The sequence below is a fragment of the Sciurus vulgaris genome, assembly GCF_902686455.1.
Source record: "Sciurus vulgaris genome assembly, chromosome: 5".
Taxonomy (NCBI): Eukaryota; Metazoa; Chordata; class Mammalia; order Rodentia; family Sciuridae; genus Sciurus; species Sciurus vulgaris.
In genome coordinates, this window is record NC_136465.1 from 181,040,732 (window position 1) to 181,053,305 (window position 12,574).

General features: G+C 53.1%; 1 protein-coding gene across 2 annotated transcripts in view; it reads left to right on the plus strand.

The window, feature by feature from the left end:
• MOV10L1 (Mov10 like RNA helicase 1) overlaps positions 1-12,574 on the plus strand; it is a 118,889-nt gene that overhangs the window by 89,387 nt on the left and 16,928 nt on the right. For both annotated transcript variants that reach the window (XM_079142633.1, XM_079142634.1), the window contains exons 15-20: positions 537-634; positions 7,626-7,734; positions 8,284-8,462; positions 9,073-9,219; positions 10,111-10,232; positions 12,127-12,226. In XM_079142633.1, coding sequence (XP_078998759.1) covers positions 537-634; positions 7,626-7,734; positions 8,284-8,462; positions 9,073-9,219; positions 10,111-10,232; positions 12,127-12,226 — 755 coding nt within the window. The remainder of the gene's footprint in view (positions 1-536; positions 635-7,625; positions 7,735-8,283; positions 8,463-9,072; positions 9,220-10,110; positions 10,233-12,126; positions 12,227-12,574) is intronic.

The following is a 12,574-nucleotide window of genomic DNA, read 5'->3' on the forward strand; positions in this document are numbered from 1 at the left end:
TATACCCACACCCCACACAGCACTCCACCTTAGGTAGTGGAAACTAGACCCAGCACACCCCGCACAGCCCTCCACCTCAGGTAATGGAGACTAGACCTAGCACACCCTGCACAGCACTCCACCTCAGGTAGTGGAGAGTAGACCCAGCACACTCCGCACAGCCCTCCACCTCAGGTAATGGAGACTAGACCTAGCACACCCTGCACAGCACTCCACCTCAGGTAGGGGAGACTAGACCCAGCACACCCCGCACAGCCCTCCACCTCCGGTAATGGAGACTAGACCCATCGTACCGCTCACAGCCCTCCTCGGTGACGAGTCACCTTTGTTCTCACAGAAAGACAAGTGGGTGACTTTGTTGTGAAGAACTGGTAGCACTCAGGTTGTTCTGAGTCTCGAAGTAGGTGACGGGGTCCAGAGAGGCGTGGATTGCATAGGAGCACTTCACCCCGAGTCAGGAACATTTTGCGTGCTGCCCTATGTATCTTCTGAGCTTTCCAGTAATATCTACCCTCTTACCTTTTCTCATTTTGAAGTGTTGTTTCCAGAAGAAATCATTTTGCAGTCTCCTCAGGTTCCCGGGAACTGGACTCATGCCCAAGACACCAAGAGGACCAGAGAACCCATCCCCAAGGTAACGCTTTGATGACTCTGTCTAAGTAGGTGGTGTTACAGATTCACGTCCAGGTGGATTGGCTCCGTCGGACTGGAGCACTTGAGCAGCAGAGTCCTCAAATGACCAGGACCCGCAGACACAGCAGTGTGCCTGAGATTGATTCAGCGTCCATTGATGTGCGGTTCTATGTAGGCCACAGTGCTGTAGTAAGTGGGGGGAAGCAAGATACAGGTGTGTGTACAATCTTGTTGTTTTATTCTTAAATGGTTTTGTACACATTACATAGACAGTGCCACGAAGGACACAGACCCAGCGATACTTTTCTTCCGGTGCTGGGGATGGAAGCCAGGGCCTCACACGTGCTGGACGAGCACTGTGGCACTGGGCTGCCTCCCCAGCCCAGCAGGTTTCACTGTGTGGTGCTGTGAACGCTGTGGACAGGCTCTGTCTTGCTTCTCCCGTCCAGTCACTCCGTAGTGCCACTGTGGTACCTCCCGTGTGCCAGGTGTTGTCCTTGGCTCTCCCATTTGTGAATAAAGTAGACACTGGCTGGGGATGTAGCCCAGCAGTTGACTCACCCTCAACATGGGTGGGAACCTGATCAAACACAAGCCACAAGGAAAAAGTGTGACCGATTAGCCAGCCTTGCAGCCTAATGGCAGTTAGGGTCAGCAGAGATGTGAAGCTGCTATTGGCATCCAGAGGTGAGAGACATGGGGCCTGCGACAGGTAGGGTGCTGAGCAGTAAGCATAAGGCTGGACAGCCCAGGAGGAGGGAGCAAACCAAACAAGAAAGAAGGCTCCCCGCACCCCAGTTCACTCTAAAATAATCTCCTTGTAGAGTGCATAGTGAGCTCCGGTGAGTCGTGGCCACCTCGGGTGACCCAGGCTTGTGGGCCTGGAGTCCCAGAGAGGGACTCAGGGACTCCTGAGAGCCCCAATGGAGAGCTGCACTTGGAAAGCTTCTCAGGCCCTGAACAGAGACGAGAAGAAGCACCAGGGCAGGGGATGCCAGATCCCCCAGGCCTGCGACGTCCAGCAGAGCAGATCTCCTCAGCCACCGTGGCAAGGCCTCAACACAGACTAGAGAGGGGACAGCCCCTTGCTGATGCAGCACAGAACAGGTCATAGTGGGAGGCTCTCTTTCAAGTGTGGAAAGGAAAAAGAAAACTGCCAACCCATAAATCTATGAGACCTCTTCACGGCAAAACCAGCCCCCCATGTGCAGCACCGACCCTGGCAGGACAGGTGGAGCTGGTAAAGCTGGTTGTCCGCGCAGAGAGGAATGGCCCGTCACCTGCACAGTCGACCAGGGCACCCCAGACCTGGGAGTGCGACCCGGAAGCTCCTCAGAGGCCCGGCACTGACCACCGTGTGCCCAGCTGTGCGTCTCCTCGTCCTTTGCCCTGCAGAGTAGTCATTGTGCTGCAGGGACACGGCTGTCCTGCCTGGTCTGTTGCAGTGCAGCTCGCAGCCTCCAAACTGTGGACCAGCCCAGGTGTCCATCCGCGGTGAACGAGGAAGAGAATGCAGTGTGTTATCTGCACAGTGGAGTTTATTCAGCCGTAAAGAAAGATGAAATCATGTCATTTGCAGGAAAATGGATGGAATTTGAGAGCATCATGCTAACCGAAACACACCAGGCTCCAAAGGTCAAGTGTTGTGTTTTCTCTCATGTGGAAGCTAGAGAGTAAAATGGAAAGAGGGATCTTATGGAAATAGTAGGGTAGAGGAAGGGGTCAGGAAGGGAGAGGGGAGGTGCAGGGGAGTGAAACTGACCCAGTGTTGTTATGTGCATGTACAAATATCACAGTGAATTGCAGGGTTATGTATGATTATTATGCATAATGACATTTTTTAAAAAACTAAAAATACTACAAAATCTGAAAGACTAAAGAATTTAGTGACCAGCATACCTGCGCTGCGCTTTATTAGAAATAATAAAGTCCTTCAGGCATGAGGGCACCAACTGGGAATAAGGATCTATGCAAAGTAGTGAAACTACCAGAAATTCTGTGTATGCAGGTAGTATAAAAGACATTTTTATTTCTAAAAATTCTCTTTAAAAGACCTTTTTTATTTTTGGAGGGGTTACCAGGGATTTAACCCAGGGGCTCTTAATTGCTGAACCACATCCCAAGCCTGTTTTTTTATTTTTATTTTGAGACAGAGCCTCAGTTGCTTAAGGCCTCACTAACTTGATGAGGCTGGCCTAAACTTGCAGTCATCCTGCTTCAGCCTCCCAAGATGCTGAGATTGCAGGTGTGCATCACCTGGCTAAAAGACTTTCTGAAGCTGAATTACCAGCAGTATATTGTGGAGTTGGTCACATTCACCGACGTATAGATGCCACATGGAATTGCAGTATTATGTACGATTGTTATGCACTAGTAATGGTGAGCATGCAGTAAAGACAGCACAAGGCAAGATGGGGAAGGTCCACATTGCGAGGTTCTTGCAGGATGCATGAGACCTAGCAGTGTCACTTGAAGTAGGCCACAGTCAGCTAAAGATGACTGAGGCAACAACTGGACACTACAGAGCAAGAACCTGAGAAGTAGGGACACATGCCCCTGTGTCTGTGACCTTGCTGACATCCAGTCCACTTGGACAGTCAGAGGTATTGAAATCTGTGACTTAATTTTGTAGCCAGAACAGATAAAACACAGAAAACCTATATCAAGGTGAAAGTTTTGGGGTTTTTTGAATTTTGGGTACTAGAGATTGAACCCAGGGTCACTCTACCACTGAGCCACATCCCCCATTCTTTTTATTTTTTTTATTTTGAGGCAGGGTCTTGCTAAGTTGCTGAGGGTCTTGCTGAGTTACTGAGACTGGCCTTGAACTCGAGTCCCCCTGCCTCAGCCTCCTGAGTGAGTGGGATTCTAGGTGTGCACCACTGCATGCATCTCCAGGCGTCATTGAAGTCCAGCCATATCAGTGTTCTACACACTGCAGTTAAAGGGCTGAGACTGTCAGATTGGATGAAAAAGAAACACCACCTAGTCATCCCCCGGTGTCCTCAGAGGCTTGGTCCAGGGCCCTGCCCATGCCCAGGTGCTACAGTCCTTGGACGCATGGGGAGTCCTTAGACGTGTGGTGCCGCCTGGTCCACCTGCACGCACCCTCCTGAGGCCAAGTCAGCTGCAGGAGGCCTGGGGTGCCTAGAGGTGTCAGTGCGCCCTCGGGGGCCAGGCCTTCAGAGGCCAGTGACAGAAGGCTTGCCCAGGACACTGCAGGCGTGGAGCCCAGGGACGCAGAGAACAAGGACAAGTAAGTCAAAAGTAAAATGATGGGAAAAGATACACTTAAAAAGAAAGGCCGCCATAGCCAAGACCATCCTGTCAGAGAAAGTGGGTCTCGAAGCAGAGAGCTCAGAGGGGGGCACCAGTGCACCTCAGCATCCTCGTCAGGACACAGCGCGTCAGAGCTGGAGACAGCCCGGAGCGCTCGGTGCCTGAGGACGTCTCCAGCACCTGGAGTGACCGCAGGATGACGGCAGCACCAGCCACCATGCAAAGAAAGCAGTGAGCAGAGCTGGGACTGGAACAGCAGCACCAACAGAGTGACTTTGGAGGTCAGAACTGCCCAGAGCCTGGGGTCCAGTGTGCACTCAAAAACAACCCAGAGACCAAAGAAGTCGGAAGTGACACTGGACAGTTCTTACCAGAATGAAAATGATAACACGACGTATCAAAACAGGCGTGATGGCACCAGGGCACACTCTAGGAGGAGGCCATGGCACTAACTGCCTGATTCTGAAAAGAGACTCCAAGTTAATGGCCTTAGCTCCCTCCTTTGAAAAGAAGCTATGATCCCAGGACTTGAGAGGCTGAAGCAGGAGGATCTCAAGTTCAAGTCCAGCCTGGGCAACTTTGTGAGACCCTGTCTCAAAATGAAGAATAAAAAGGCTGGGGATGTGGCTCAGTGGCCAGAGGTCCCTGGGTTTAATCCCCAGTACAAAAAAAAAAAAAAAAAAAAAAAAAAAAAAAAAAAAAATTAAGATAAAAAAACTAGGTAATAAGAAATGGAACTTGAATAAAGCAAAATGGAATATTAATACACATTGAGTAGAAATTAAATAGAAAACAGAAGACGAGAAATCGGTGAGTCTAAAACCTGGTCCTTTGAGAAGACAGTGAAGTTGCTGAACCTTGGCCAGACTGATGGGGGAGGAATAAAAAGCACTCTGCCTGGGGCCCATGGGCAGGGCTGATCACACACTGCACCTTCACTGGCCAGGCTACTTGGATGCTTGGTCAGACCTTATTTTGGGTCCAATAAGGTCAACGTTCTCAAAGAGAAAAATGTACGCAGAGCAGGAACAAACCTAACCCGTGAAATTACAAGGAAGGAAAAGAAAGATTGTTTGCGTTTTGCTGTCACACCTTAGCACTGACACAGTCACGGCTGCAGCGTATGCTAAGTGCCTGGCTAAGGCGGGTCAGTGGCCAGAACGGAGCCCGGTGGTGGAGCAGCCCAGTCCTGGCACTGCACACGCCCACAGGAGAAAGCACCACACCACGGCTTGGCCCTGTCCGGTCAGCATCCTGCTGGGCCCTCTGCGGGGCAGGGCCACCGTCCTCTCCCTCCCACCCCTTGTGCTGCTAGGTGCACAAGCATTCTCTGCGGGTTCGATTTCTCCGGAGAATTCTGGCTCATACAGCTACGAACAACTTTGTACTGACAAATACAGCAGCTTACATAAACAACTTGCGTATTTGTTGAAAGACACACATTGCAAAGCTCCCTCAACAAGAAACTGTGACCAACTAGCCACCCCCCAAAAAATCTCTGTGCCAAGCAGCATCACTGATGAATTTATCAAGCATTTTGGGAAGAAATAACACCAGTTCTAGAGACTCCAACTCAAGAAAGTTTAGTTTCAAACTCATCTAATGTGGCCTGTGTTGCTGGGTGTGGTGGCACATGCCTGTAACTCCAGAACCTCAAGAGGCTGAGGTAAGAGGATCGCAAGTTCACAGCCAGCCTGGGCAACTTAGTGAGATCCTGTCTCAAAATAAAAAGTAGAAAGTCTGGGAGTATAGCTCAATGGTGGAGCACCCTGGGCTCCATCCTCAGTACAGTGAATGAATGATTGAGCAGCAGTTGGACAGAACTCCATCACACAGGCAGAACAGAACTGCACACCAGCATCGCTCACGAACGCAGAAGTACAAATCCTAGAACAGAATATCAGCAAATTGAACATCTTAGGAGTGGGAAACGGGTTTAATGTCCCCCATATCAGCCAGTGTAATTCACCTTATTGACAAACTGAAAAGGGAAGACCTGGCATCTCCTCTAGTGGACAGAAAAGGCATCTGACAAAATCCAGCTTCCAGTCCTCATCCGAACTCCTGTTTCTCGAGGTGGAAGGAATGTCCTTCCCCGGAGGAATCTGCTCAGTGGTTAAGTACTCTCTCCTCACGTGACCAGGACCTTGGCATTTCTGTGTGACTGAGCAGGATGCGGTAGGGGAGCCAAGAGGTGAGGAGGAGGCCGTTGAGCAGGAATCTGAGCGACCGCAGCAAGCCCTGGGGGCTGAGTGGCTTAGAGGAGAGCAGGTGTGAGACTAACATGCAAACATGCCACTCAGGTGCTGTCACAGACACAGGTGTGTTCAGCCTGACACACTGTCCAGGACTATCCACAGGCAGCTGGGAAGTGTTGACAGGATAGCACCAGCAGGCCTCCGCAGAGTGACACTTCCTGGCTCAGAGACACATAATGTAAAGATGCCTGTTTTCCCAGATTGAAGTGTACACTCAGAGCTCACGCAAAAATGCAAACCTGGTTGCACACCTGACACCATGTCAAGATGGCCCACAGCCTTCAACATCAAGCCCAGACTGCTTAACTTCAGGGAAGACCACCACATCCCGCCTTGGGAGGGTTCTGTGTGACATTCAGAGTGTGACCCATAGAGAGGAAGTTGACAGGCTAAACCGGTGAAATGCGAGAGCTTACTGTCAGAAGACACTGAAGACCAAGGCGAGCCGACCGAGGTGACATTGCAACCCTCTCTTGTAAAGGACTTGCGTCCAGGTCTTCATTAAAGAGCTGCAAGCTCCATAGGAAGACGCCAGGCGCTTTACCAAAGAACACAGAGCGGGGCCAACCCTGGGAAGATCTTTAGCGTCAGCCAAAACCACAGTGAGCCACCAGCACACACCTGTTGCAACAGCCAAAACTTAAGAGGAAATGAAAAACGGGTTCACATACAGAGTTCATAGCATGTTTGTTGGTAACTGTCCAAAGCTGGAACACTGCCCCTCAGACACGCACTTGAATGCAGCACAGCTGTGCTCCGCCCCACCAGTGACAGGGAGGGCACCTCGACAGAAGCTTCTGGAATCAAGTTTGGCAATATGTGCAAAATTTTATTGAGGAAACTTTTAATGTAGCAGTTATACAGATTCTGGAACTTACCCTCGAAAAGTAGAGTGATCCTACAAAGATATGTGTGCAAAACTGTGAATATCCTTTGTAATGGAAAACAGAAGAAGGTTGCATTGGCCCGGACAGAGTCCCTGTATGTTCAGACATGCCCACCAGACCTGCTGTATGCAGGCTGTGCCTGGAGAGGCCGCCGGAGGCTGCAGGGCCACCAGGCGGGCCAGCCTCAGGAGCAGAAGGTGTGCCTTCGTCAGGTAAACCGTAACCTTTGTTTTAGTTTCATCACCACAAAATTTATTTATATCTGTTGTTTTTAAGTTATATGTGGACACATGCCTTTATTTGTTTACATGCTGAGGATCAAACCCAGTGCCTCACCTGTGCTAGGCACAACCCCAAACCTCCATTTGTTTTTAAAAGATTCTTTAAAAACATAAACTTTTCATATCTTTTAATCAGATATCCTGTATTTTCATTATGTTTTGAAAAATATGATCATGGCCCATCCCAAGAGCCCTTAAGTGTCACAAGCACAATGTTGATAGATGTTCATGTTTGTTCTTCAGACGAAGCCAGTGCATCTTATCGTTTTATGCGTGATCGTTTCTAGAACAGGAAAACTGCAAAGGACCAAACTACACACGCCGGGAAGCAGAGGCGCGCTGGGCCCAAGGACCTGCCAGGGGTAGCAGCCCTCACCGCAGAGACAAGTGGCCTGGGTGCGTGAGTGCCGGGCCCCTAGAGTGGCTGGGCAGCCTGCTGCACACTGGCGCCATGAGATGCGGGCTTGCGCTCTGCCCGGGGCCAGTGTGGCCTGGACCTCACTGTAGCTCAGTCACCTCGGGGCTCAGGTCGTGTTATTTTTGGCCGTGGAGCTTTTAAGCAGTTGTAGACAGGTTTGTTTGAGAAGGGTCTCAAACTCCGCGGCTCAAGCAGTGCTCCCTACTCGGCCTCCCCAGTGCTGGGCTGCAGATGCATGCGCTGCTCCTGGCTTACCATAGACATTTAAATCCCCGTGTCCAGTGCTCGAGGTGGTACTACATCTGTGAAGCATAAAAATAAACTGATGGCCTTTTCCCTCTTAGAAAGCATAGTTTTCCTGACTGCCTGGCACAGCGCAGACAGGCGGTTTCACAAACGCGTTGTACTGGCAGTGCTTGACGGCCATGCTGCAGAGCTACGCCTGTCTGACTTGAAGTTCAGCCTTCAGGGCTTCTGTGCCCTGACACCTGGCCTCTAAGTGAACTGTCTCTTCACTCCAAATACAGTAGACGAAGTTCAGATCCCCAGAGCAAAAGACACAGAGTTCTTCAATCCAGTGCTGAATGAAAACCAGAAGCTAGCAGTCAGAAGAATCCTGAGTGGTGACTGCCGCCCTCTCCCGTACATTCTTTTTGGACCTCCTGGGACTGGAAAGACCGTGACGATAATTGAGGCAGTTTTGCAGGTAAGGTCAGCGGCACTGAGTGCCTTGAGCTCTGTGCCGTGTTCCTCAGGTCTAAGCCTGCAGGACGGGCCAGTGTACACTGTGGTCACAAGGGCTGGGAAAGCCAGTGCTCCGTGGTATGCAGCAAGCTGGTGTGGACGTTAGGATCGTAGCACCTTGCTTCACCGTGGGAGGGAAACTTAGCGTGTAGAAGTTTTGATCTCATCATGAAGTTTTGCTGCAGAAGTTGCCTTGACTGTGGCTAAAGCTTCCCCTCTGCAGGAGTTGCCAGTGTCTCCTTTACATTTCAGATTGAATTTATGAAAATGCTGTGTGCTGAGTATCCCCTGTCGTTCAGGGCTTCGTGAGCGGCACTTGCCGGTGCTCTACGGGGGGCCGGGTGGGAGCCAGAGTCGATGTGGCTGGTCCTGTCATGGAAAGTGGGGAGCCTCACCTCCCACCCTTGTGCCTAGGGTGGCCCTGTGAGGCAGGACCCTCGCTTTGCTGTGTTCAGGGATCAAGCCGCTCCCACGTCCGGGTGAAGCAGCCTGTGCGCTGCACGTCAGATTTGGGGTTTCTGCTGTGCAGTGTTGAGAGTTACGATCCTCGGTCTCTTGTGTCTTGGATGAAGGTACATTATGCTTTGCCGGACAGTCGGATTTTGGTCTGTGCCCCCTCTAACAGTGCTGCTGACCTCGTGTGTTTGCGGCTGCATGAGAGCAAGATGCTGAGACCAGCTGCCATGGTCCGGGTGAATGCCACCTGCAGGTTTGAGGAGGTGAGCCCAGGCGTGGAATGGCAGCAGGAGGGTGACCGAGGCTGAGCCACCCTGGAAGTCTGATGTGCTGTGCCAAGGCTTGGGTGGGGCTGCCTACACACCTGCACCCCGACCTTCACAGGTGTCCTCGGCTTCCTGGAATTCCCATATTCTTCTCTTCCTTGACCTACAAATGAATTGCTTTATTTTAGTACTATTTTATTGGTTTGGTTATAAGTAGCCCTTTAAGGAAATAATAGCCTCCTGGTTCACTTATCAACTGAAGCATTGCTCTTAATAAAAATAAGCTGAAGCCAGGCACAGTGGTGCACACCTGTGATCTCAGCCAGTTAGCAGGCTGAGGCAGGAGGATCACAAGTTCAAGGCCAGCCTCAGCAACTTAGCAAGCGCCTGCCTCAATACAGTTTCTTAAAAGAGCCAGGGACGTAGCTCAGTGGTAGAGCATGTGCCTAACATATGGGAGGCTCTGGCTCCATCCCAGGCACCTCAAAAAAACCTTGAGACTAGAAGCTTTTTCCTGGAAGGATCTGCAGGGTATTTATTAGGTGCATGGCTCCAGAGCCCACAAAATGTGGACTTGATCAATATGAAAATGTGAAACATGTTAACCAAGAAAACAGCCCTAGGGCGGGGCCGGGCTCAGTGGAGCACTTGCCTGGCAGGTGCGAGACTAAGGGCTCCATCCTCAGCACCACATAAAGTCAAGCGAAATAAAGGTGTTGTGTCCATCTCCAACTACAAAGTCTTCTTAAAAGGAAAGAAAACGATCCTGGGCCATTAGGTAGTTCACTGGGAAGTGGCGACAGGGAAGATCGTCTCAGAATTCCTCTCAGTTTTGTCCTTCTCTCCAGTTTAAAGGAGCACTTAGCACTCTTGTCTCCCTTGCCCCAGACCATCATCGAGGCCATCAAGCCCTACTGCAGAGACGGGGAGGACATCTGGAGAGCATCACGCTTCAGGATAATCATCACCACGTGCAGCAGTGCAGGGTTGTTCTACCAGATAGGAGTGAGGTGAGCACAGGCCCCAGGGTCAGGGGCTCGCTGCACAAGCTGAGTGGCGGGACAAGCCACGGCCGAGGGCTAGAGTAACAGCTGGGAACCTTTGTGCCGAGACCCCGGAGGCTCCAGCAGTCCAACAGGAAGACACACCTGCAGATGGATCTGTGCATACAAAGGTCCTGTGGTTAGAAGGCCTCAAGCATATTTACCCAGCAGGACCTACAGAGCTGCAGCCTGTGAGCAAGAGGAGTGGCAGGAGGGAGCTGGAAGAGGCCTGGGCCCCAAAATTGAGGGCCAGGGGAGGCACTTGGGCATGACCCCTGGTGTGGCAGGAAGATTCAGAGGCCTCCGCGGGGTGGGGGTGAGTTGCTGGAGGGGTGTGGGAAGGCAGGACACACAGGAAGTAGTTGGTGCTGAGGTCTAGCACTGTGGGCCTGAGCCCGCTGGAGCGAGGGCTCTTGGGAAGGTGGAGCAGCATGGGGCACCCTGTTGGCCAGAGGCACTTCCACTGGACTCCCCTTCCGAGTGAGGGGAGGCTGCCTCAGTGCCATGCGGGGAGAGGCAGGGACAGTGACGGACACCGGTGGTAGGCAGCAGGCTGAGGGGCAAGGGAACCCCACCTTCCCCTGACAGCCGAGGAGCAGGCTGCAGCTTCTGGCAGGGTCAGCCCATGGCAGAGGTTGTGAGGGTGCTTGGCCATGACCTCCAGGCCTCTGCCAGTGTCACAGGGAGCTCATGGCTGTCAGTCCCTCTCTTGCTCATACGGCACTGCTGTGTTGCCTGACGCCTCACGTGGCACACGAGACAGGGCACATTGTCTTTCGAGGACCAGCGTCTTCGGAATCCAGGCTTCACACAACACATCGCATTTCAGACTCTCCACCTGAGGTGCCCCAGAGGCACGCGTGGCTGGAGGCCCCACGTTGGACTGAGCAGGTCTAGACAGGGTGAGGGACTTTTGTCAACACGTGTCAGAGGCCTGGAGATGGCGCATGTCAGCAGTGCCAGCCCACCCTCCTCTGGTTCAGGTCTGGTGTTGCTGGGAGTGCAGGTTTCCTGCCAGGCAGGGCAGCCTGGTATGCACAGCATGGATGCGCCAACATCCAGGTCCAGAGGAGGAGGTGGCTGGCCGGACCAGTCGCTGTGCTGCCGACAGCCAGAGCTGCAGCTGTGGAAGACAGGGAAGCAGAGACTTCTGGGAGAGGGGCCTTTAAGTGACGGCAGTGAATACAGCGCTCCGCTTCGTCCCCTGCTCAAGTGGAGAGCGCTGCTCACCTCCTTGTCTCACCGCAGCCACTGGCCTGAGGGCCCTGGCTCAGGCCATGGAGGGAGGTGTGAGCTAGGAGCCTCCCTGCTCATGCCTGCCACAGCCTGAGGCTCCGTGGTGACACGACTTCTCTGATGTTTAGGGTCAGGGAGGGAGAGCTCGGGCTCGGAGGCCAGGCAGGCATAGGCTGCAGTGGTTGTTTCTGAGGCAGTGGCCCTCGCCTGCCCCCGGGCACTGTCCAGTGCTACTCCTTGACCAGTCCCTCCACTCCTCTGGGAGCAGGCAGAGAGCCGCCTGGGGTTATGAGTCAGAAGTGGGGGAGACTGTGCCTACACAGTCCGCGCTCTGGGGAGTCTGGCTTGAGGCAGGCATGTGCTGAGTGCTCGGGCTCGGGCTGCACCTACCCTCACTCTGCCCTGTCCACGTCCTCATGAGCAACACTGCTTACAGAGTGCCAGGCGCCGAGCTGTCACAGGTGTCTCCTCCCAGCCTGCCCCTGGTCACACAGCTGGGGAGGTGCCCATGCTGCCCTCCTGGTGCTGCTCCACCCACAGGCACAGAGCAGGGCTGCCCGTGTGGCTGGGTGCCAGGTGCAGAGCACGGCGAGGGGAATCACCACTCACACCCATTTGGCTCTAGAGTCGGACACTTCACCCACGTGTTTGTGGACGAGGCCGGGCAGGCGAGTGAGCCAGAATGCCTCATCCCGCTGGGGCTGATTTCAGACGTCAGCGGCCAGGTAAGGTCCGTGTGCGGAGCCAGGCGCTCCTGTTTCACCCCGTCTTCCCCCAGCGGTGCTGGTTGTGGCCTTGGGGGCAAGAGACCAGGCCCAGCAGCGGGAGCATGGTGCTGCTCGCCACAGCGCAGCCCTTGGGGCTGCAAGTGTGGGACGCCACCTTGGGGTTGTTCACTTGCAAACCAAAGGGAAGAGCCGTCTAGGTGGTGGGGACGCGGCGGCAAAGTCAGCAGCTGCTGCCTGCCCTCGGTGAGCCCCACGTGCCTTGTGCCTGTTCCCTCCGGCTGCTCTGCCAGGCAGACCTGCTCCTTCCTCCGGTGCCTGTGAATTCACCTTGAACTCTCTGCTGCG